The sequence below is a fragment of the Drosophila busckii genome, chromosome 3L (genome assembly GCF_011750605.1).
Source record: "Drosophila busckii strain San Diego stock center, stock number 13000-0081.31 chromosome 3L, ASM1175060v1, whole genome shotgun sequence".
Taxonomy (NCBI): domain Eukaryota; kingdom Metazoa; phylum Arthropoda; class Insecta; order Diptera; family Drosophilidae; genus Drosophila; species Drosophila busckii.
Window position 1 is genome coordinate 19687691 of NC_046606.1, and position 20886 is coordinate 19708576.

The window sequence follows — 20886 nt, forward strand, 5'->3', positions numbered from 1 at the left end:
CGCTATTGAGAGAGCGCAAGATGCTGCATTTTGTATTTTTTAGAGCGCGAGTCAGACAATTGGAATTTATAAGTAATCATTTGTTAATGGCTGTCGATATATACACACATACATATGTATGTACATGCACATTAGTGTATTTATAAAATTATACGCGCGCCCATTAAGTGTGTTTTTATTTTCAGTTTTTATTTTCATTTCATACTGAGGCCAACAACCACTCAATTGCAAATCACTCAACAGTAGGCATATTTCATTGTTGATTTTACATAATTTGGCACACGCACATGAATACACGCACACATGTGTATATACAGAAAGTGCATCGAAACTGCACGCACTCTGCTGCTCTCTTACAATTTAGTTTATATTTTCTTTTTGCAAATTCAAATTTGTTATGTTAACTTTGCCGCTGCTAAAATGTTGCACAATAATTTATTGCACATATATGCGCTTGCACTCAGAATGCGTCATAATTTAAGCGACAGTTTCACATACACACACGAACACATAAAATTTTGTTTTTTTTCTCCAATGTAACGAAACGAAGCGCTATGTACGTGCTTTACCTTCGGCGACTCGATTTCAACTTATCGTGCTAATTCGATTTTAACTTATCGTTGGAACCCAATTTTAGCTTATCGAGCAGTGCGAGCGAGAGGTTCGATATTCAATTGTCCGAACATTGCTCTTATCTAGCCGTTTTGTAGCTAGATCGAGCGTTATTTGAAACGGCATTGCCTTGTCGGTGGCAGTGCGGACAAATTATATATTTTCGCGTCAGATTGGGTTTCCAACTAATTGAAAAATAACGGTAATATTTGTCGCATTTCACAAAGTTTAAACAGTTTGTTCCTCGTAATCTTTGCCATCTGCCTGAATAAACATTTTCCGTTTGTCTCTGTTCTTTTGACAGTTGTATCGTTATATTTTTGCCAAAAAAGATATATTGTTACATTTTTGCCGAAAGTCCCTTACCACTAATATACTTTGTACTAAACTTAGAGCAATTATTTTAAAAATATTCTAAGTCTCTATGGATAAGCATTGCTATTTAACCGTCGCTCCAAGTTTCATACATTTGTACGGTATGTATGGGTAGTAGTATACAAGTAAAACTAGCCGCTCATAAAACGATCGCGAAAAAATATGTAACCACTTTCATTGTCAGCTCCTTCTTTTGTGTATAATTTTAGCCCTAAGCCTAGCCTTATTCAATGTTTTATCCACAATTTAGCTTTTTTTTGTCCAGAAATTCTGCGGATAAAACCTAGTCGTGGGGATTTTACATATATCGGAAACTTCATTCGATTATACTATATGCCCACACACTGGTTATTTTTCATTATCTCGAACGTGATACAAATCACACACCATTTTACTATTATAAATGCACACATATATTTTGGATACAGTTAACTACATTATCTCTATTATCTACATCCCAATTTGCTCTTTTGCATGCAGGATGACAGTGTGTTGGTATTTGCCATGGTTGCCAGAGTATTTTGTAGTACCGCGACTTTTCAAACCGTAAATATACGAATTTCATGCTGTCCATTAGCCAAGATAAAGTAATAAAAACAATTATCGATTTCGTAACAATTACATATATAATTTATAGATTTAATAACTAAACCGCGGCATACATTGACATATTTGTATTAATTGATAATGTATGCATTTGTGAGTTTTGCAGTTTCGAATGTAAACATTTCGTTCATTTCAAATTATATATGCACAGTGAATGCAGTAACAATGAAAAGTTCATTTCGAATAATTGCCTATACTAAAAATTAGTATATATGTTGTAATAAGTATATAGTATTACAGTTATTGGACATTGCTGATACTGATATCCTATGCATAAGCGCCGAGTATTTTGCAAAGATTCGAGACATAAAAACATCGGTTAAAAAAACTGAGTCTAACAACTAAAAGCACGACGCCCAGCGGCTGCCGCTTCAATACTAATGAGTACTTCAACTATGTAAATAAAGTTCGAATTAATTGAATTCATTTCTAGCTCGCCGACGTCTGAAGCAGGAGCTCCGCGGCCATGTCTAGGCTCCAATTGCTGGCATGCAGCGCCTGTTCACATTGCGGCCGCCCAGCTAGTCCCAAGCGAGTCAGCTGGTCGATCTTATAGTGACGCAGCGCCAACTGCACATCGCCGCTGGCGGCACGTAGTGCATTGCGCACATCCTGTTCCAATGCAGTGCTGCCCAACTCGAGCAGTAGCTGCTGAAGTTTTTCCTGCTCGCGATGAGCTTCCGCTGGCACAGGAGCATACAGTTGATGTGCACCCTCGAGCTGCTGTTGCTGTTGCTGGCGCATCTTATCCAGGCGACGTTGAATCTGCTGCGCAGAGAGCGGTGGCGGTGCCAGCGGCGCAGGTCGATGCGGGCGTAAATAATCGTCTAGTGTAACTTCATCGTATATAACACCGGCAGCGCCATTATTGGGCACTTGACCGTAGTAGGTGGATCCAGCTGTGCTGGCAGCCACAGCATCATAGCGCTCACCCGTGGTCCCATAGAGGGAGGCAGCTGAAGTATAGACGCTGCTTCTAGGTGCAACCACCCGATTGGATATGGCCACAAAAGAGTGGTTCGCTTCTACCTGCTGCGCCTGGTTCTGGTTTTGATACAGTTGCTCTGACTGCACGGGAGGCGCATAATAAGTAGAGGGCGTGGCGGCCACACGCTCATACCAAATGCGATTCACGAGGCTCTGTGTGCTGCTGGCAGTGCCTTCAGCTGCTACATCGACATTATTTTGCTTTGCAGCCGGCGATCCGTGGCTACCATTGGACGTGGGACTGGCATGTAGCGAGAGATTACCGCTGCTGCCGGCAGCATTCTTAAGCGGCGTTAGATTTTGCTTATGCACCGTTTCCTTGTTAGCATTGGCATACATCTGGGCAGAATTACGCTGGTAGTCCTCCTGGGCTTTGTTACTGCTACTGTACATGTCCTTCTCCAGCTCGGCTATAAAGGACTTGTCCAGCAGCACACTCTCGGTTTGCTGTTGTTGTTGTGGCGGTGGTACACCTTGAGATAGACTGCTGAGGTTGTGGTGCATGGCAGCGGACTCAAGCGCTGGAATATTCTCCTTGTTGGCATGTCCATTGCTCTGGCCATCGCCGCCAGCACCAAAGAGACTCTTGCGTGCAGTTGCAGTGTAAACGGGCGTGGCAGACGCAGCAGCCACATTTGAATACAGCATGAGAGCGCCATTGCTAGACTCCAGGGCACTGGTATCAAATGGATCCCGTTGCTGCACTGGAACCAACTGTTGCTGCTGCTGCTGTTGTTGGGCAAACTCAACTGTGTTGGAGTACGTAGGCGGCATTTGATAGGGCGGCGGCTGCGGACGTGCCGGGGAAGTATTCTCAAACTCAAATTGCCCCTGCTCGTTGTAATAGGTTGGTGTGCTGGGACCCGAGGCTGGCGCATCGTTGAATGTTGGCACATCAATAGGTGCATCCAGCAGACAAAACGAGCTATCAAGCTGCAGCGAGGCGCTATCGCCAACTGCTGCTCCCGCTGTTGGCCGCATCTCCGGCGAAATGTCTATGAGTATGCCCTCTTGCTGATGCTGCTGCTGGGGAGGCGGCGGTCGTTGCGGACCCGCAGCGCCCTTCTGCTTAACCGCATTGCGTCGCTGCAGACTGCCCACATCGTTGACCAGTTTGTTGTAGGCGAACTGCTTGCTGGAGATAGACTTGCGCTCCTTGGCATGACTCTGTGATAGCTGAGGAGTCAGCGAGGTGCATTTCCGCTGTCGCTCCTCTTGCGCTATGGCCGCAGCAGTGGCGCCACCACCACCTCCACCCCAGCAAAAACCAAAAGGCGAACCATGTGCGGGATTGCTGCGCATTTGAACTTCGCCCAGGCGACGCTGCTCCAGCAATGTGCGTGGAAAGACGCCAATGTCATAGGTGCGTTGGTTTTGTCCCTTGATCAGCTTCAGCTCCGAGCGGCCATCGATTATAGCTATTGTGTCTCCCAGCTCGATTTGCAGACCCTTTGAGTCGTGATAACTGCGAGAGGCTCGCATTACCGGCGGCGACATACTAGCCAGGTACTCTCTGCGAATAGAACGTAAAAGTAAGTAAACATTATTTATAAATTATTTCCAAAATAAATTGACTATCAGGGATTTAAAAAGATTTTGCGATTTAAGAAAACAGTTTTTTAATGAATCGATTAACAATTTATTCTGCTGATGCAAAATATTTTAATAAAATTTAAGTCTTTTCAAATGTAAAGACTCAAAAATAAAGTAGTTTACTGAAATATATTCAGAAACTATCGAACCATTAATAAAAAATGTTTTTATAAACATTTCGATGTTTTATAACCACTTCGATGGATGCAAAAAAAATTTGCTACATAATCCATTTGGGTGGATTTAAGATCAGTGAATTTAAAGTTGAGTTCCAATGACGAATCAATCAGGAGATTAAACGAAATGTACTAAAAGATTCTTGTAAATCAATTAAATGAATCACGTCACATATCACTTATTTAAATTGTAACAAAATTCTAAACAAAATTCGAATCAATTAAATGCACTCACTTCAGCGCCGCAAAGGTCGGTCTCTCGGCGGGAGTTTTGTCCCAGCATTGGAGCATCATGGCGTAGACATCCGGCGGACAGGCATCTGGTTGGTGGAGACGCTCACCCTCGCGATCAATCTTACGCAGTATCTGGGAGCCGTTGAGTCCTACCCACGGATCCTCGCCAAAACTGAACATCTCCCAGAGTGTAACCCCAAACATCCAGGTGTCCGAGGCGTGTGAGAACTGGCGAAAGCGCAGTGACTCAGGCGCACACCAGGGGAACGGAACCTTCTTGTGCTCGGACATTACATAGCAGTCGTCCTCCTGGGGCAACGCACGCATTAGTCCAAAGTCACCAATCTTAATCTTGTTGCCAGCGGCCAGCAGCACATTACGACAGGCAAGATCACGATGAAGGAAGCGCTTCTGCTCCAAATACGCCATGCCCGTCACAATCTGCACGGACCAGTTCCAGATGTGGGTCAGTGATGTATGTCGGCATTGTTTGCGCAGCGTATCCAGCAGCGAACCACGCTCTGCCAACTCCGTTATCATCATCATGGGCTGTGACAGCACCACTCCATAGAGACGCACTAGGTTTGAGTGATCCAATGCGTGCATCGCTTGCACCTCACGAAAGAAATCATCAATAATGCCCGGCTGTGTGAGATTATCCGACTTGAGCACCTTGACGGCAACCGGGAGCACTTTACCAGCCGGCGATGCGCTCCATTCGCCGCGACGCACCACGCCAAAGGAACCGTCGCCCAGCTTCAATCCCAGCGTTATATCTTTCTCGTGAATCAGGCAGGTTAGCGCTCCTGGTAGTGGCTGTTGTTGCTGCTGCTGTTGTTGCTTCTTGGATGACGGCTGCTTGCCGCCACCGATCAGCTTCGAGAGTATATTCTTTCGCCACTGATGTGCTTTCTTCTTGCGCACGGCCTCCATCAAACGTCTAATGGCCGGCTTGCCCAGCCCGCAGCGCTCCAGATCATCGGGCAGCACGTAGTCAAAGTGCGCCAAGCGCGTTACCTGGAGATCATCCCGTATGCGCTCCAGAAACTGCTCCAGCTGCACTTCTCGCAACAAATCCTCCAACCAAGCGGTCATATTGAGGCTGCCATCTGTCCCACCGGGTGTTCCCATTGCAAGGCCTAGAATAGTGTTAAAATAAAATAAGTAATTTAGTTTATTCAATATTTAGTCCAATTCCCCAATTTGTTGATCAAATTATATGCATACAATTTTATAAAAATGTCTAAAAATACAAATAAAGTTTTCAAATTTAATTTGACAGTTTTGTAAGTGGTTGTGCCTGTTAATAAGCGAAATGCAATTGCAACTACTAACAAAGCAAATACTTTTTATTTGAGTTCCTCAACAAACTAAATTTTTAAATATTTTAAATGTCGCTGGGCTGGGGACTTCCCACACGTTCACAGACCTCAAGCATTTGTTGTTTGTATGCCTGTTAACGTTAGTTGCGTTACATGGCATTTGTATACATACATAAAATATTTGTTAATATTTGTATATCTTTTAAAAAGAGGGAAAGAGAGACAGAGAATATGCAGTGGATATATTGACTCTATGACGCATACGTAAAAACAAAAAGTGAATTTGAAATGGATTCATACATTCTTGATAGCTTAAGTCGGCAGTTTTATTAGCATCTAACCGATATATACTGTAGTTGTAATCGCTTTAAGTTTAATTTCAAGTCAAACTTGATTGAATTGACAGAATATTTTTTATTGCGCTCATTGGCTGCAGTTTCTTATTATCACAAGAAAAAAAATGTTTAAAACAAGCTAATTAATATTTCTGTTACGTCGCTGCTGCGAATTATCAGCACCCACTGTTGTGCATTACGTCAGATGCAAAGGTGACAGCGACGTTGACGCTTACTGCGATGATAAGTCGCAGTCGCAGTCGCAGTTCGCAGTGCAAGTCGGACACGCAGTGTGTGAGTCTGGTAGTGTGGGTGCGGGAGAGAGAGAAATAGAGAGAACTTTTAAATTGAGCATAGTATATAATACTATGATGATTTGCTGATTAAGAGAACGCAGCTGCAATAACGCGTGCTTAAGTTAATGTTAGCACATGTCAGATAATTCAAAACGCGCGGAGAGCGCGAATTGAGAAATGCCAGGTAAAGAGTAGAGGGCAGGCGATTGAACCTTGATTACAATGAATTAATCAATTTGTATTCTTAGCGCTTGAATCAGGTTGACTTGTAAAATTTGAAGCCTACGTTTAGCGGACATAGACTATTGAGCAATTGCTCAAGCGGAAAGTAATGCTCTCAATTAGCAATTGTACGGCGGATACGTGACAACAACGCCCCTTTCCCCTTTTCAAATCGGCAATTGCAACAAATCATATCTTATTTCTGCGTGCAACCACCACAAACACAAGCTGCTACAGATTATTCTAACAGTTGTCGCAATTCCCAGTTGACTTACCAAAACGAGCTTCAGTTGCTTAGATTTTGGGAACAGCTGCAGCCGCCGCTGGCCGAATAAAGTTACAGTCAAGTCGCTCAGCGAAGCGTTGGCGCTTCCGTTGTCGTTATTGTTTGAGTTGTTGTTAGTTTTGCTATCGGCTGCTGCACTTTGCAAAACTTCCTGTCTTTTTGCTGGAACAGGTTGTGAAGATGAAATTGAAACTCAATACACAGTTCAGACAACGAAGACAGAGCAGCAGGCGCAAGGTGAAGGACGCAAAGGCATTGTCACAATGTGCGTGTGTATGTGCAGCTGTGCGTGTTTGTCTGCGTATGTATGGGTTTATTTACAAGAGCAGCTGGTCTCAAACGACGCATATGGAAATTAGCCACCATCATAATAATAATAATGATGAGTGGCGGGCACAGGAGGCCTCTTTATAATAATTTAGTAGCAAGTACTTTTGTGCATTGCTTCCCATATAAAAACAAACAAACACAATTACAATGCCTCCCCTGCCCGATTTGCACTGCTCTTGTCGTCACAGTTTTTTGCACAAATTTTTTCAAGTTTTTTTTACCCTGTTTTTGCTTTTGTCGTTTTGGTTGCTACAGTTTGTGCGTGACTCTGCTTAGTTTGTTACATTTTCCTCACGTCTGCTTTGCGCAATTTCGCATAAATTAAACAAAAAATTAACGTTTTTCGTGGAAATTGCGCGCCGAGTCACAGCGTTTATGGTTTAAAATAAAAAAATACACGAAACACAGCTTCTTTTCTTGTTTTTAAGGCGCAGTGTGAAAAGCCAAGCTTCTAATCAAGTCACGTTTACAAGCAGCACAGCACAGCAGCAGTTTACAACGATATTGTGTTTTTTACTGTTTAATTAACTTTGTTCGTTTGTTGTGAACCGAGCTGCATCTTCCAGCACTGGGCGTTATCGAGAAATGTGAGCTAAATATCGAGAAGCCATGCCAACTTAGCTTATTTCTCGTCAAATCTTTTAGCTTCTGCAAAAAGCGGGAGTTCTGGATTTAAAAAAAAGTAGCTTTTTCCGCTATTTTCAAAAAAAAAGCCGGTACACATAAAACCGGCTTATATAATTTTTTACCCAATATATTGATAAGGCACTACGATTTTAATTCACACAGGCAGTTCAGAGACTCTATTTCAATTTCCATTTGATGATTGTGCAAATTACGAGCTATATGTTTTTGGTGCGCAAAGCGTCAACGAAAAGCTAAAGTTTGTAAGTTGATATCAAGTATTTTGAGACATATCTAATAAAAATGCTGTTCATTTTGAAAAACAATAAACAATTTTTAACAAGTAGCATCTCTGCTTTTAGCTGGCAATCGATGATTATTTTTCGCTTTATTTATCGATAGCTGTCAGCACAACGCGACGAAAGAAAAACTTGCAAATCATTTTGGTTGTTTCATCAAATAAATTAAAAATTAAGTTGCAAATAAACATGAATAGTCTTGGCGTTGAACAGTTTCCCGACTACAAGGTTCCCGGTGTGCAGCACGTTGACTTTTCGCCATACGAGTCTAATGGCGGGTAAGTGATAATAAAAAAATGTTTAAAATCGTACATGACAACTTTGCTTGGATTGTAGTTCAATCGTGGCCATCGCAGGTGATGACTTTGTTGTTATTGCCGCAGATACACGACTGAGCAGTGGCTACAGCATTCACTCTCGCGAACAGAGCAAACTGTTCAAAATGTCGCCCAACACGGTGTTAGGCTCCACGGGATGCTGGTGCGATACCCTCTCGCTTACCAGCTTGGTGAAGCTGCGTATGCAGATGTACGAGCACACTCACTTGAAAACCATGTCGACTGATGCTGTTGCGCAAATGCTGTCCATTGTAATGTACAACCGGCGCTTCTTTCCTTATTATGTGTCTAACATCTTAGCCGGTTTAGACAAGGATGGCAAGGGCTGTGTTTATTCTTACGATCCAATAGGTCATTGCGAGCGTGCTACGTACCGCGCAGGTGGCACTGCCGGCGCTTTACTGCAGCCCGTGCTGGACAACCAGATTGGCTATAAGAACCAGAATTTGCCTGCAGATCAGCTGCCGAAGCTCACTAAGGAGCGTGCCGTGGCTGTCGCTTCAGATACTTTCATCTCAGCAGCCGAACGTGATATATACACTGGGGACTCTGTGCTGATTAACGTTATCACTAAGGATGGCATTGAAGAAAAAACTCTGCAATTACGCAAGGATTAAAATGCTAAGATCAAGGGAGGATTTGAAAACATATTTGATTTAAATTTATAACTTAATAATAAAAACATCTTGAAGATAATTTGAAAAGTAACTTTTCGTACGGTGATTTGCATTCAATATAATATAAGTTTTGGAATGCGCAAAAATAAATGTTAAGAGATTTTGCTAAATAACTTAATTTTGAAATTTTGCAACGCTTAATATTTGTTGACTTCTTGACAGTGCTGCCAATTTTTTTTGTCAAATAAAATTTAAAAAAATCTGTTAGAGTACAACTCAAATAAATTAAATTCTTGATGATCACGCAATTCAAAAAACAATAGTACACATTAATTTTGATAATCAAATGAGTAATTATTCTATACAGTTTTTTGGTACATTTTTAAGTAAGGCAGTATTTCTGGCAATCGAGCAGTACTAGCAAGCTATATCTAGCTATAAATTAGCGAAATCGGCAATAGTGATGTTTCACATCTACTGCATTTTGGCTCCAATGATTAAAGCATTGTTTACATCAGCTCTCCGGATTCTTTGTCTGTCTTTTACTGTAGGCATATTTGCGATGCTTGTGAAGCCGGGAATCTTTCGGCATATCATATGCCGCAACAGTGTATATCCACGCAGCAACGTCCAGCGCTTCCCCGTGCCAGATGAGTTCGTCTTTTGGGCAGAGAATTATGCAGAGTATGCCCCGCCTTTCTACACAGCGCCGCACATAGGTGGCCAGAGCTGGGCAGATACTCCACTGCCAAGTGATGGGGCTCCACCGCAGTGGAACCATAATGATGGACAAGTAAATCGTGTTTCATTTCATGGTGATTATCAAATCAAAGATGGACTGCCACAAAACCCCATTGGGCGCACTGGGCTGCGTGGGCGTGGGTTACTGGGCAGGTGGGGCCCTAATCATGCAGCAGATCCCATAGTAACGCGCTGGAAACGGGATGAAAATGGCAAAGTTGTCAGTAGCTCAATCAGTGGCAAGTAAGTTGCAAAACAATATTCAGCTCAAGACAATCCTAATTTTGTTTATGGACTTACAGAAAAATACTACAGATGGTTGTCATACAGCGCTCGGACAATAAGCTTTGGGCGATTCCCGGTGGCATGGTGGATCCCGGGGAGAATGTGAGCGTGACGCTCAAGCGCGAGTTTACCGAAGAGGCGCTAAATTTCTCCGACAAGGGCAACATGGTCGAACAGTTCTTTCAGCACGGCGAACACATATACAATGGTTACGTGGATGACTTCCGTAATACCGACAATGCGTGGATGGAAACGACAGCATTGAATTTTCACGATGAGAACGGTACCAAAGTTGGACAGCTGCAGCTGGAGGCTGGTGATGATGCCACAAATGTGCGTTGGACAGATATAGATGCGAGACTGAAATTACATGCTAATCATGTCGATATTGTTAAGGAAGTAGTTATTAAGCAAGATGCACATTGGTAGTTGAATAATACAGGACTGGAGCAATTAGTTTTTCGTTCGTTTATTATTCATATTTTCACAGATTTGACATTAACATAAACTTTGTAAATTGTTTGCTATTAAGTATTGGAAATAATAAAAAGGCTTGTTAGTGCATAATTCATTTATATTTTGAAGCTGCTCCACGACTTGATATTCTATAAATTAATGTTGATAATGATTACTATGTGATTTACTGTCATCCAGTCTTACAGAGTCTGAACAAAGTTGAAGACCTCGGGATTTGAATTGGCCACGTTGTTAAACTTGTCAGCATATTGTTCGCGAATCTCCTTGGCAAAAGCAATCGCACTAGCTGTGCTCTCATCATCGGGCATCTGTTTCTTGTACAGCATGTCCAAAGTGATGGCCAGAATCTGTTCAATATGGTCCACGATAGATGGACGCGACTGCATATACAGTACGCGGAATGCCCTGTTCAACATATCGTTTTCATCCATGTCTTCGCGTAGCGGTAAATGTGCCAGTAAAACAGGCAACACCTGTGGCAATGGCACCATATTATGATTGGTGACAATCAAGCGTGCTACAGCTCCGCAAATATTATCCAGCGCAGGAGGATTTGTCTCCGACGCAATGGCAGCCGAAAGAGCTTGCAGTATGGCTTGGAAGGATCTACAAGGAGAACTTTTGAGTTAGATTCAAAGCTCAAATACATAAAACGTTTCCCAACTCACTCAAATGACTTCTCCTCCGCAAAGAAAACTAGCTCTCCCAATCCATAATAACAGTTTTGACGAGCTTTTGGCTCCGGATCTGTTACGCCGGCTATAAATACTGGGCACAAGGTGTCAAAGTAGGTGACAATATAATTCCCCAGCGACTGGAATGAATCAGCAAGAGCTCCATAAGCAAATGTGCGTTGATCTGGCATGTCTGATTTTTTGGCCTTGTGCTGCAAAAATAAGAGAAGTTTAGCTCTGGTGAAAGGAAACGAGAAGGGTCAAAACTTACCAGTTTACTTAGGTAGAACTGATAGAGACGTCCAAAGTACATCGAGAAAGTTTCAGGTGTAAGCGCTCTGCCAAATTGTGGCAGCATATTACCGGCATTTTCAATGAGCAATTCGTCGTATTCACTGTCGTCAACATCCTCTTCATCACCACCACCAGACGGCTCATTGAACTGACAAGCCATTTTATTGTTAAGAATATCCTTTATGCATTCAAAAATTTGATTCGCAATCTCCTGTGTGGGCACAGCTGGTTGCTTTACCTCATTGAACACTTCGCCCAGCACATCGACGAGATGTATGACCACGCCCTGCTCCTCATCACCTCGCATAATTTGCGCAAACTTGGGCATAACAATAAGGCAGGCACGCTTGACGCCATCACCATCGCCCATTTTGTGCAGAGCAATTACAAAAGCGCAGAGCGTCTCAACTGCAGCCTTGCGTATGCAATCCTGTGGATGCTCTACCACCTTGTACACGTTCTCGAAAGCCGTCTGCAAATAGGGTGCAAAGGCTCTGCCCGTGTTATTGGCAAACTCCTTAAGTATGAGAACTGCCTCCTCCTTTTCGTACATGTAATCATTCTCCACTTGGTACGCATCCTCATCATCATCCTCGTCGTCTGTGTTTTCCAGATCGATGTCCTGATCGCCACTGGCCTCTTCCAACAACAAATCGCGTGTAGTTGTGTCTTTGACAACAGGAAGAATATCCTCCGTGGAGATGACGGACTCTATAATGCGATCCATAATCTTTGGGAACACGGTCGACATGTCCTCGTTAGCCACAATCGACAGAGCGCCCAGTAGATTGTAAATTGAGCGTCTGAAGTCTGGATCATCGGGACCCTCCTCTAGCATCATAAGGCAATATGACATTGTATCATTTGCAAGAGGTATAAAGTTATCCTTTCCAACAACACGTGTGATCGAAGCCAGAGTATCGATTGCCTCATTGCGAAGCTCCTTGATTTCCTCGGGACATTCCTTCACCAGATAGTTTTGTAGTATAGACACAATCTTGGGAAAATATGGCATCAAGTGCTCTTTAGCAGCCAGTGCTGCCGATGAGATGGTAGAAAGTGCCAGAACGCGCAAACTAGGCGAGTATTGTGGATCCAAAGTTTCAAAGAGCCTGCAACAAATAATATTTATAAGACCTGCTCGGCATAGATTCGATTTATTTCCCACCTTTCCAATAAAAGTGGCAAATGAGGCACAATATTCTCCTCGAGATTCTGGCAATAGGTTTCTAGTGCATAGAACATACGATCGGTATGCTTCGGCTCCGGGTGACCCATCTGAAAAAGTTACAAAAAAAGTTTTAGTAATAAACAACTAAGTATTCATCGTAGATTCAATTTCCGAAGATTTAATAACTAATCCACCAACTATTTTTGGGGATTCCTGTACAAGAACTCTATTAGTTTTCTTGTAGTTCGCTTGTAGTGTGATTCAATCGCAATGTATATGTGTCCCAAAATATGTTTTAATCATCTATCTAATTAAAAATAAACTTACTAAGAGCAGAAAACGACTACCTGAGTATGAGTAGAAGAAATGAATATAAGAAATATTAGGGGACAATAAACTTGAGGTTTTATAAATAACATAAATATACAAAAGATAAGCTATATGGAATAGAGAATATATTTCCCTGGATAGGCTTACCTTTAGCTCGACGACCAACTGGTGCAGGAATTCAAAAAGTACTGGCAAAATCTGTGGTGCAAACTTTGATATCTCTGGCTGCAAGTGCTCCGAGAACTGGCCGAGAGCAAAGAAGCCGGCAATGCGCACCATGGGCTCGTTATCAGCAATACCGCTCTTGATGATGTTCAACATAATCTGTAGATACTTGTTGCATATAGCTTCCGAACAACCTTCGGCAATAACAGCAATGCAAAAGAAAGCCGCACGACGACGCAGCGGATCTGGATTCTGTAATGCGGGCTCAAGTAGCTGCAGCAGAGGCGGAATGAGCTTCTCCGGCGACATATTAATAGCAAGCAAATCTAGTGTTTGCGTAGCCGCGGTCACAGGACTGTTATTACTCTCACCACCAAACAGATCATCTTCTGCAAAGATATTAAAATTAATTGAAATAATCTCAACGGAAGACGCTCTTACTAACCATCATCCATGTCGGTCTCACAGCACATCATCTCAAAGATGACGTTGAGTATGGGGTCCAGCAGCTTCTGCTTCACAATCACCTTCTTCTTAATTTTCACAATGCGTCCAATAAAGGTGACAACCTGTACACGTATGGCATCATCAATTTGCTTATTGCTAGCAGTTGCCAAACAGAATTCCATTAGAACTTTCACATTGTTGTTCAACAACTTGGGCGCATACTCGGCAATGCTATCAATGACATCAAAAACAGTGCAAAATTCATGCTCGTCGCCTTTTTGAGCGAATGCATAAACCGTTTGTATGACAAGTGGCAGTGCTTGAAGCACAGTATGCTCTGCATTTGCATGACCGGTAACAAACGGCATTAGATAGCTCATGCCCATGGCTAGATTTACCACAGTGTGTGAGGTTAGGTTGCCTTTGCGCTCGGCTGTTACCAGCACATTGGCAAACAATTTGCAAATGGACTCCATGTGATTGACAAACTGATCAGGTGCCGCATCAGTAAGCGTGGCAAATATCGAAGAGCCTTGCTCGCTCTCCTTTTCGTCTTCTGAGCTGCAAAGCCCGTAGATGAATTTCAAAAGCTCGGCCAGCCATGAGTCCTTCTTCTCCTCTTCATGTCGCACCAGCGATCCAATGAGTTGTGCAATTGCGTTCTTTACCGACTTCTCCTGTTCGGCTATTAGAGCTTGCAGCATGCCATTCTTGATACTGCGTGAGATCAGTTGGTTAACAAATTGTTAAGACTTGATTTATAATGGACTACTCACCTCTCCTTTTGCTCAGCTGGCACCATTTGCCAGTTGCGTAGCTTTTGCAGCCGCTTGTTAAGCAGCACTGCAGCAAATTGTCGCACTTGTGTCTCACGCTGTGAGACAACAATCCTACAGAGCGCTGGCAGCGTCTCTGGATTTTCATGTGCCTTGTTGAGCTCATTTGTGGCCTGGCAACAGAATATTAATTAATAAAATAACCGTCAAATCTGTATATGTATGTGTTTACAGACAACGTGCTTGCGAATTAGACAAATACATACAAGCATATGTACCTATACATACAACATATAAAGCATCGGAATGTGCACATGCTAATTCCCATCTAAGTTATATATGTATGTATGTACATGTCTGTATTTAATTGTGCGCTTTTTAGCAATAGTCACTGATATTCACAAACATATGTACATATAACGTTATAACGATGAATTTCGCGAATTACAAATGGCGATGGGGCAACAAATGAAGACGACTTGCGAAAAAGGCGCCCAAAAAAGGCGTCGCCGTTGTCACACATACACAAAATTATTTCTGTTTGCAATAAGTAGCTTATTTACCTGACGAATACGATCAGTGTCAGTGCACAATAATCCAACAATAATCTGCTCCAGCACTGGCTCCATTTTTATTCCGCTCAAATGGTTTTGTCAGCCACACGCAAAAATCAAGGAACGTCGGGGTCGTTTGCGAATATGCCGCCGGACCAGGGCTGCACAATGTGGATTACCACGTTTTGCAGCTAATAGGGCTACAATATTTATGTGTGGAGTGTATTATCGAATATGTGACAGATGCGAAGATAAAATGAAAAACTGTTTTGATGTAATATTACAAGCTTATATCAACAATCTTACTAGTTGTTAAATTATTCAAAATAAAAATAAAATAATTCATATCGATTATGCTAACTGTCCAGCATGAATTTTTCGATAGCTCGTTGACTTTCGATAGGTTATTTTGCGGGAAGTTTTGAATTTTATCAAATGCCCATTGCATTATCCTCGTTGTATCCCAAAATTAATAAATGCAGGTGTCTTGTTTGCAAGTTAAGCTTTTAATGTTTAATATTATGATAACAACCACGTGTTATACAAGATTTCAAATAACCAAACCAAATTTTGGAAATTAAAAACATTTTTAATGTTTGTGACTTTTGCGATTTCGCCGCTTGTGTGACATCTGTTGTCCTTGTTGGTGTTGCTCCTGATACGCATTTTTCTGTTGGATATCTTGGTTCTGCTCAGGCTGCTTCTGTTGTTGTTGTTTTTGTTGGAGCTGTTGCAACTCTCGCAATCTGCGCGCACAGCAGCAATTACGTAAAGAGTTCATGAAAAACTCAAAATTTATATGAAACTTTGCTAAAACAGTTTTATCAATTTCCACGCCGCGCTCTGAGCTATCAATGGCCAGCTGTGCGTTTAAAAAGCAATCACAGGCAAAACTAATTGTTTCTTTGAGTAAACAAATCTGTTGCTTCTTTTTTTGCTGCATTTGCATATAACGAGTACAGAGGGATTGTAAGCGTTGCTGCTCATTCCGATAATCATCATATAAATGATCATATTTTCCATTAAGCTCCTCCAGATCACACCTGAGCAGTTTAATGGCTTTGTCCTTTTTCGCCAGCTGACGATTGGTTTGGCGATGCGTAACGCAGAGTTCATCGTAACTGCAAGAGTAAAAATTTTAAATTACACAATATTTATGGTCTACACATATTTACCGCTGTTGCATTAACAATGGACTTATCGATTCGTAAAGTTCGCTCCTGGACTGAAATCGCGTGCCACACAACATTTGCTGTTGTGCCTCGTGCTCCTCATTTTCATCCGAGGACCCACTGTCCATGCCACGCAGCAATTGCACCAAACGTGCATTACGTTGTTTCTCCGTGTCCAGCGAGAAGTTGAGATCATGCACGCGCTCCGTTTGCCGTTCTAAAGCCATGCGCAGCTTAAACTCCTGCTGCTGATCCTCGTAGAGTGTATGCTCTAGTTCGCTAACCTTTTGTAGAATTTGCTCTACCGTTTTCTTGTAAGGATGTCGTGGTAGAGTGAGGTTCTTAACCTCGGTCGAGCCGTTGCGACTGCTGCAAGTTGGCAATGTGCTTGTGGATGTGGGTGAGGTTGAGAAGCTCTCGGGCGTAAGCGGCTCTAGTTGCTTCTTGGAGCCCACACCAATTTTCAGACTATTGCTTACGGTACGCACTAACGCACTGAAGTTCATGCTTGGCTTTGTCAATGTGTGCAACTGTTGTGTTGTAGTTGCTGTTTTCGTGGTGTGTGGCAAGTTGCTGTTTTCGTGGTGTGTGGCAAGTTTATTCGCTTTGTTTGCCTCTGTTTGTTGTTGTGTTGTGTTGCAAGCCTTATCAGCTTTGACTCTCGTCGTCGCCTGCCTTGTTAACTCATACTTTATGCATGCTGTCTCTGTAAAGTCTCTTCTCTCCATATGTTCTTACCAACTTTTTAAATTGGTTTCAGTTTTTAGCACCTCACCTTGCCTTTGCCACACACTCAATCAAAGTTACACGCGGTGGCATCCACACTGCTTTCGGGCCTCTGTCTGACGCTCTGTTTGTTAGTCGTGCGTGAATTGCCATTAGCAAGAAGTACTCAAGGACTCGAAGCTAGTACACTTATTGCATTTTTATACTAAAAACTCAAAGTGTTTTCTTGATTGCGGTGAAGATTGTGGCATGAGGCATGCACTGATTGGGGTAATGTCAAAGTGAAACTTACTAGAAGAGACTAAAGTAAACCCTTTGAGTTTGTAAGCAAAAAATAAAATAAAACAATAAACAGCTGGCTTTGCTACTTGAGAAACTTTCTTGTTGGCGTAGAAAAAATATTGTACCGCTTACAAGTTAGTTCAAAGGACAAAATATTCAAAAAGGCAATTTATAAAATAAAAGAAAAAGTGGACACTTACAAAAATCAGAAAACTTCTAATGCATATAAATATTATTCGCTTTATCAAGTACTTTTTGTCAATGTGAAGCTTTGACTATATTAATTGTACAACTTTTATTGGAGTCTTCCGGCATGGTTATTAGTTTCCCAATATAATGAACCCAATAAAACAATTTATTAAATCTTATCTCAGAATACTCGCTTATTGATAAGTAAAGCCTTCACTAATATACATAGTGTTAAGAGATAATATTGCAGCTCTTTCTCTCTTTTATTATATAGACAAACTGTTTTTTAACTTAAAATTGATAAAATATCTCAAGAGAACTTAAGTAAATCTAACTAATTATAATCTACAATTAACTTGCATAGCTTGTTGATAATATGTTTTTCAAAAACTGTCTAGCGCGCATTTATCACAAAGCTTATAAGCCGTTTGGTGGTGGAAGCTCTGCAAGCTTCTCTCTTATTCTCTTGCTCTTTGGCGTGCGTGCTCTCCAACAAAACAGCTGACCGTCCCAATTTTTTAATATGGTCGCAGTGAAACTTTGGCGCTGCTGGCTGTTGGTCGCATTTGTTGTTGGGTGAGTGCAATTGAAACTGTTTTTAAATCAGATATACAATGCTTATAAATCAAAATCAGACGTAGTGTTATTTGCGGGTAAACGATGTCGCGACTAATTGCTGGCGCTCGCAGCGTTTTCCAACGCCATCCATTTGTGACCAACAGCGTCATCTATGGCAGTCTATATGTGGGTGCTGAGTTCTCACAGCAATATATCTCCAAGCGTTGGCTCCCGGTGAGTAAAGTGTTGTATGTGCGTTCTGTTTCCCACGGATTTCTTAATTAGATTTATGTGTCTTGTAGCCAGCAGCGAAGCGCGAGGATATTGATTATGCAACTGTAGGACGATATGCTGTAATGGGCACTGCCATCTATGCTCCAACACTCTACGCTTGGTTCGTCTGGACGTCTATGCATATACAGCACTAAACTAACACACATGCATTGTATCTTAATTGATACACACACACACACACACATACGCACTCACGCTGACTTTCATTCAATTGTCAATGTCGCATGTTTTTATTTTATCTCTCTTTCACTCGCTGCTTTTGGTTCGTTATCAATTTGTTTACTATTTCACAAAAGCTCCATGCATAGCACGTGTACGATATCACACACACACACACACACACACACGCTTCTCTTACTTCATACACAGATTTTTTCCTCTCTTTAGCAGCACAGGCAAGAGCAAGCGGAGCTTTTGTATCATAAGCTCCATACCAAGCACGCTACGCACTATTAAATGAGGCATATTGTGCACGATAAGCAATTAATATAATGTCAGTGATAATGTAAGTGTTGGATTTCAAGTTTGACACACAATCCACACAGGCCGCAAAGCCGGTAAAACACACATACACGGAGAAACAATCAGATTCATACAAAGTTACACTACACTGTAGATAACACCTATGCATTTTGCTTGTCGTTGCATTTATTAATGTTAAAATATGTAAGAAATGTCTTGTTATTAACATATTATTATTTTTCATAGGTACAAATGGTTAGATCGTACATTTCCTGGTACACTAAAGCTTACCATTGCTAAGAAATTAGTGTTGGATCAGTTTATACTGACGCCTTATTGTCTGACACTTTTTTATGCGGGTAAGCTTTTAATTTCTTTTATTTTTTCTTATTTAATAAATATTTTTTTACTTCATGGCAGGTATGTCGCTTATGGAGGGCTCCGATGATATATTTTTGGAACTACGCGAAAAATTTGTGCCTACCTTTATACGTTCCTGTGGATTTTGGCTTCCCGCTCAGGCCTTGAATTTTCTATTTGTAGCGCCACGTTTTCGTATTATTTATATGGGCGTCTGTGGCATGATCTGGGTCAACATATTGTGCTGGATAAAGCGGCAGAGTCTGTCCACAGAGCCCGCAACAACAGCAAGAGAAACTTCCACAGACAATGTCAAAGCGTGATTAAATTAGTTAGTAACTTATCATATTTAAAGGACATACATAAGTATGTGAATATATATTTGATACAGTGCAAAGATGCTTTGCAAAATAAATACATTCCAAATATACATCTGTATATAGAAACATGTGTATTGTTTAACCTGAGCGCAAAATGTGGGGCACAACAGTGCGTATGATTGATGTTGTTATAAAAGGAAACCCATCAATTACTACTTACGTATGTATGTATATACATGTGTTGTCTGAATGCATGTGTGTGCGTATGTTGACTGCGTGAATAAACGCGTTTAATTGTGTGCGTGTGTGCGTAAATATTTCATCAATATTTGTTACCCAAACAAAAACATCAGCTCTGAGAAATGGCAACTATTATACTCTAATATATACATTCACATACATTCATATGCTCATATGTACATATGTACATTTATCTTAGAGCTAAAGTAAGTAAGCTAGCAAGGCGAACTCTAGTCGTAAAAATGTCTTAGAGATGGTACTTACCATAGTTTGTTGATATTTGATGATTTGATTATACGTTTGAATGTTCGGAAAGTGAGGTGAAAATCAGCACGTTACACACCTAACGGAAAAGTTAAAAAAATTATAAATACTGGAAGGCTCAATCTATTAAATTTTTATGAAATCTAACGGTTTATATGTACGTATGAAGCTTTTCATATATTCAAAATTAAATAAACTAAGCAAATATATGAAAATTAAAAAAGTAATAATTTATTATAATGCGTTCGGCACAAAATTAACGTGATAAATTAATTAATTTGAATTAATTTTAATTCTTAAATTAATTTTTTTTTTAATTTTAATTTTTTTTTTTTTTTTAATTATTATTGTTATTCATGCTAATTTTTTATCATTGGTCTTGAGACCCTCTCAATATTAAGTATCTTGCGTATACGTAATGTTGCGGTACTTTTTTTTTAACTTTACTGCTTTTATTGATTCTTCTCTTAAATTGAGACTAACAATAGGTATACAAATCTTATAACTAAGCATTATCTACAAGTTCTTTTCAACTGTTTTAGGATTGCACGTTCCTAGATTCTATCGCTGGTTGGTAGGTCGTAACGACGGAAACGGGAGCGGCTGCACAACCTTGCTAGCCATCGGGTGAGGGGATTAGGGAGCGAAAAATGCTTGCTGTAGCATTTCCCTTGTGTTCAGATATTAGATCTTTGACTGGTTCAATATTGAGGTCTTTCTGTATGTTTTCGGCTCGAACGTACCACGGTGCCTCGGATATAGTTCTAAGTATCTTTGACTGAGCTTTCTGTTGCGATAAGATTTTCAAATATTATATACAGTTTTCAGTTATATTAAGTACGTAACAATTTGG

At 41.2% G+C, this 20886-nt stretch overlaps 6 protein-coding genes across 10 annotated transcripts; 3 read left to right on the top strand and 3 right to left on the bottom strand.

Annotated features, from left to right (window-relative positions):
* Positions 1 to 1619: 1619 nt before the first annotated feature.
* On the bottom strand, positions 1620 to 7892 carry LOC108600747 (ack-related non-receptor tyrosine kinase). Of its 2 annotated transcripts, XM_017988498.2 has the most exons (4): positions 7596 to 7892; positions 7034 to 7206; positions 4585 to 5722; positions 1620 to 4093 (listed from the first exon to the last, which is right to left on the bottom strand). In XM_017988498.2, the coding sequence occupies exons 3-4, from the start codon at positions 5712 to 5714 to the stop codon at positions 2023 to 2025; spliced, it is 3201 nt and encodes a 1066-aa protein (XP_017843987.1). In that variant the 5' UTR covers positions 5715 to 5722; positions 7034 to 7206; positions 7596 to 7892; the 3' UTR covers positions 1620 to 2022. The 2 variants fall into 2 exon arrangements, with proteins under 2 accessions (XP_017843987.1, XP_017843988.1); XM_017988499.2 differs by lacking the exons at positions 7034 to 7206; positions 7596 to 7892 and having other exon boundaries at positions 4585 to 5781.
* A 513-nt stretch (positions 7893 to 8405) lies between these two features.
* LOC108598977 (proteasome subunit beta type-1) lies at positions 8406 to 9343 on the top strand. The gene is made up of 2 exons (XM_017985751.2): positions 8406 to 8575; positions 8634 to 9343. The coding sequence occupies exons 1-2, from the start codon at positions 8487 to 8489 to the stop codon at positions 9250 to 9252; spliced, it is 708 nt and encodes a 235-aa protein (XP_017841240.1). The 5' UTR covers positions 8406 to 8486; the 3' UTR covers positions 9253 to 9343.
* A 346-nt stretch (positions 9344 to 9689) lies between these two features.
* Positions 9690 to 10726, top strand: LOC108600639 (ADP-ribose pyrophosphatase, mitochondrial). The gene is made up of 2 exons (XM_017988331.2): positions 9690 to 10236; positions 10296 to 10726. The coding sequence occupies exons 1-2, from the start codon at positions 9716 to 9718 to the stop codon at positions 10705 to 10707; spliced, it is 933 nt and encodes a 310-aa protein (XP_017843820.1). The 5' UTR covers positions 9690 to 9715; the 3' UTR covers positions 10708 to 10726.
* A 5-nt stretch (positions 10727 to 10731) lies between these two features.
* LOC108600638 (importin-4) lies at positions 10732 to 15406 on the bottom strand. Its single transcript, XM_017988330.1, has 8 exons — positions 15176 to 15406; positions 14613 to 14785; positions 13835 to 14553; positions 13372 to 13778; positions 12892 to 13001; positions 11701 to 12835; positions 11424 to 11641; positions 10732 to 11361 (listed from the first exon to the last, which is right to left on the bottom strand). The coding sequence occupies exons 1-8, from the start codon at positions 15239 to 15241 to the stop codon at positions 10935 to 10937; spliced, it is 3255 nt and encodes a 1084-aa protein (XP_017843819.1). The 5' UTR covers positions 15242 to 15406; the 3' UTR covers positions 10732 to 10934.
* A 247-nt stretch (positions 15407 to 15653) lies between these two features.
* Positions 15654 to 17016, bottom strand: LOC108599075 (transcription factor SPT20 homolog). Its single transcript, XM_017985863.2, has 2 exons — positions 16342 to 17016; positions 15654 to 16287 (listed from the first exon to the last, which is right to left on the bottom strand). The coding sequence occupies exons 1-2, from the start codon at positions 16842 to 16844 to the stop codon at positions 15756 to 15758; spliced, it is 1035 nt and encodes a 344-aa protein (XP_017841352.1). The 5' UTR covers positions 16845 to 17016; the 3' UTR covers positions 15654 to 15755.
* Positions 17017 to 18050: 1034 nt separating this feature from the next.
* On the top strand, positions 18051 to 19639 carry LOC108599072 (mpv17-like protein). Of its 4 annotated transcripts, none has more exons than XM_017985858.1 (5): positions 18051 to 18111; positions 18171 to 18327; positions 18396 to 18487; positions 18775 to 18892; positions 19096 to 19185. In XM_017985858.1, the coding sequence occupies exons 2-4, from the start codon at positions 18196 to 18198 to the stop codon at positions 18845 to 18847; spliced, it is 297 nt and encodes a 98-aa protein (XP_017841347.1). In that variant the 5' UTR covers positions 18051 to 18111; positions 18171 to 18195; the 3' UTR covers positions 18848 to 18892; positions 19096 to 19185. The 4 variants fall into 4 exon arrangements, with proteins under 4 accessions (XP_017841347.1, XP_017841348.1, XP_017841344.1 ...); XM_017985859.1 differs by having other exon boundaries at positions 18778 to 18892; XM_017985855.2 differs by lacking the exon at positions 18775 to 18892 and adding an exon at positions 19270 to 19639 and having other exon boundaries at positions 18053 to 18111; positions 19096 to 19208.
* Positions 19640 to 20886: the final 1247 nt, after the last annotated feature.

What these genes read in the sequence shown, in the direction of transcription:
- LOC108600747 (XM_017988498.2), bottom strand. Translation starts at nt 5,714, where the DNA reads ATGGGAACACCCGGTGGGACAGATGGCAGCCTCAATATGACCGCTTGG. An exon ending in CCGACCTTTGCGGCGCTGAA is followed by an intron (nt 4,094 to 4,584) that starts GTGAGTGCATTT and finishes TTCTATTCGCAG; the next exon opens with AGAGTACCTGGCTAGTATGT.
- LOC108598977 (XM_017985751.2), top strand. Translation starts at nt 8,487, where the DNA reads ATGAATAGTCTTGGCGTTGAACAGTTTCCCGACTACAAGGTTCCCGGT. An exon ending in CCATACGAGTCTAATGGCGG is followed by an intron (nt 8,576 to 8,633) that starts GTAAGTGATAAT and finishes CTTGGATTGTAG; the next exon opens with TTCAATCGTGGCCATCGCAG.
- LOC108600639 (XM_017988331.2), top strand. Translation starts at nt 9,716, where the DNA reads ATGTTTCACATCTACTGCATTTTGGCTCCAATGATTAAAGCATTGTTT. An exon ending in AGTAGCTCAATCAGTGGCAA is followed by an intron (nt 10,237 to 10,295) that starts GTAAGTTGCAAA and finishes ATGGACTTACAG; the next exon opens with AAAAATACTACAGATGGTTG.
- LOC108600638 (XM_017988330.1), bottom strand. Translation starts at nt 15,241, where the DNA reads ATGGAGCCAGTGCTGGAGCAGATTATTGTTGGATTATTGTGCACTGAC. An exon ending in AGTTGGTCGTCGAGCTAAAG is followed by an intron (nt 13,002 to 13,371) that starts GTAAGCCTATCC and finishes TAACTTTTTCAG; the next exon opens with ATGGGTCACCCGGAGCCGAA. An exon ending in GCGGAGGAGAAGTCATTTGA is followed by an intron (nt 11,362 to 11,423) that starts GTGAGTTGGGAA and finishes TTCTCCTTGTAG; the next exon opens with ATCCTTCCAAGCCATACTGC.
- LOC108599075 (XM_017985863.2), bottom strand. Translation starts at nt 16,844, where the DNA reads ATGAACTTCAGTGCGTTAGTGCGTACCGTAAGCAATAGTCTGAAAATT. An exon ending in CCATTGTTAATGCAACAGCG is followed by an intron (nt 16,288 to 16,341) that starts GTAAATATGTGT and finishes TTACTCTTGCAG; the next exon opens with TTACGATGAACTCTGCGTTA.
- LOC108599072 (XM_017985855.2), top strand. Translation starts at nt 18,196, where the DNA reads ATGTCGCGACTAATTGCTGGCGCTCGCAGCGTTTTCCAACGCCATCCA. An exon ending in GCTCCAACACTCTACGCTTG is followed by an intron (nt 18,488 to 19,095) that starts GTTCGTCTGGAC and finishes TATTTTTCATAG; the next exon opens with GTACAAATGGTTAGATCGTA. An exon ending in TCTGACACTTTTTTATGCGG is followed by an intron (nt 19,209 to 19,269) that starts GTAAGCTTTTAA and finishes ACTTCATGGCAG; the next exon opens with GTATGTCGCTTATGGAGGGC.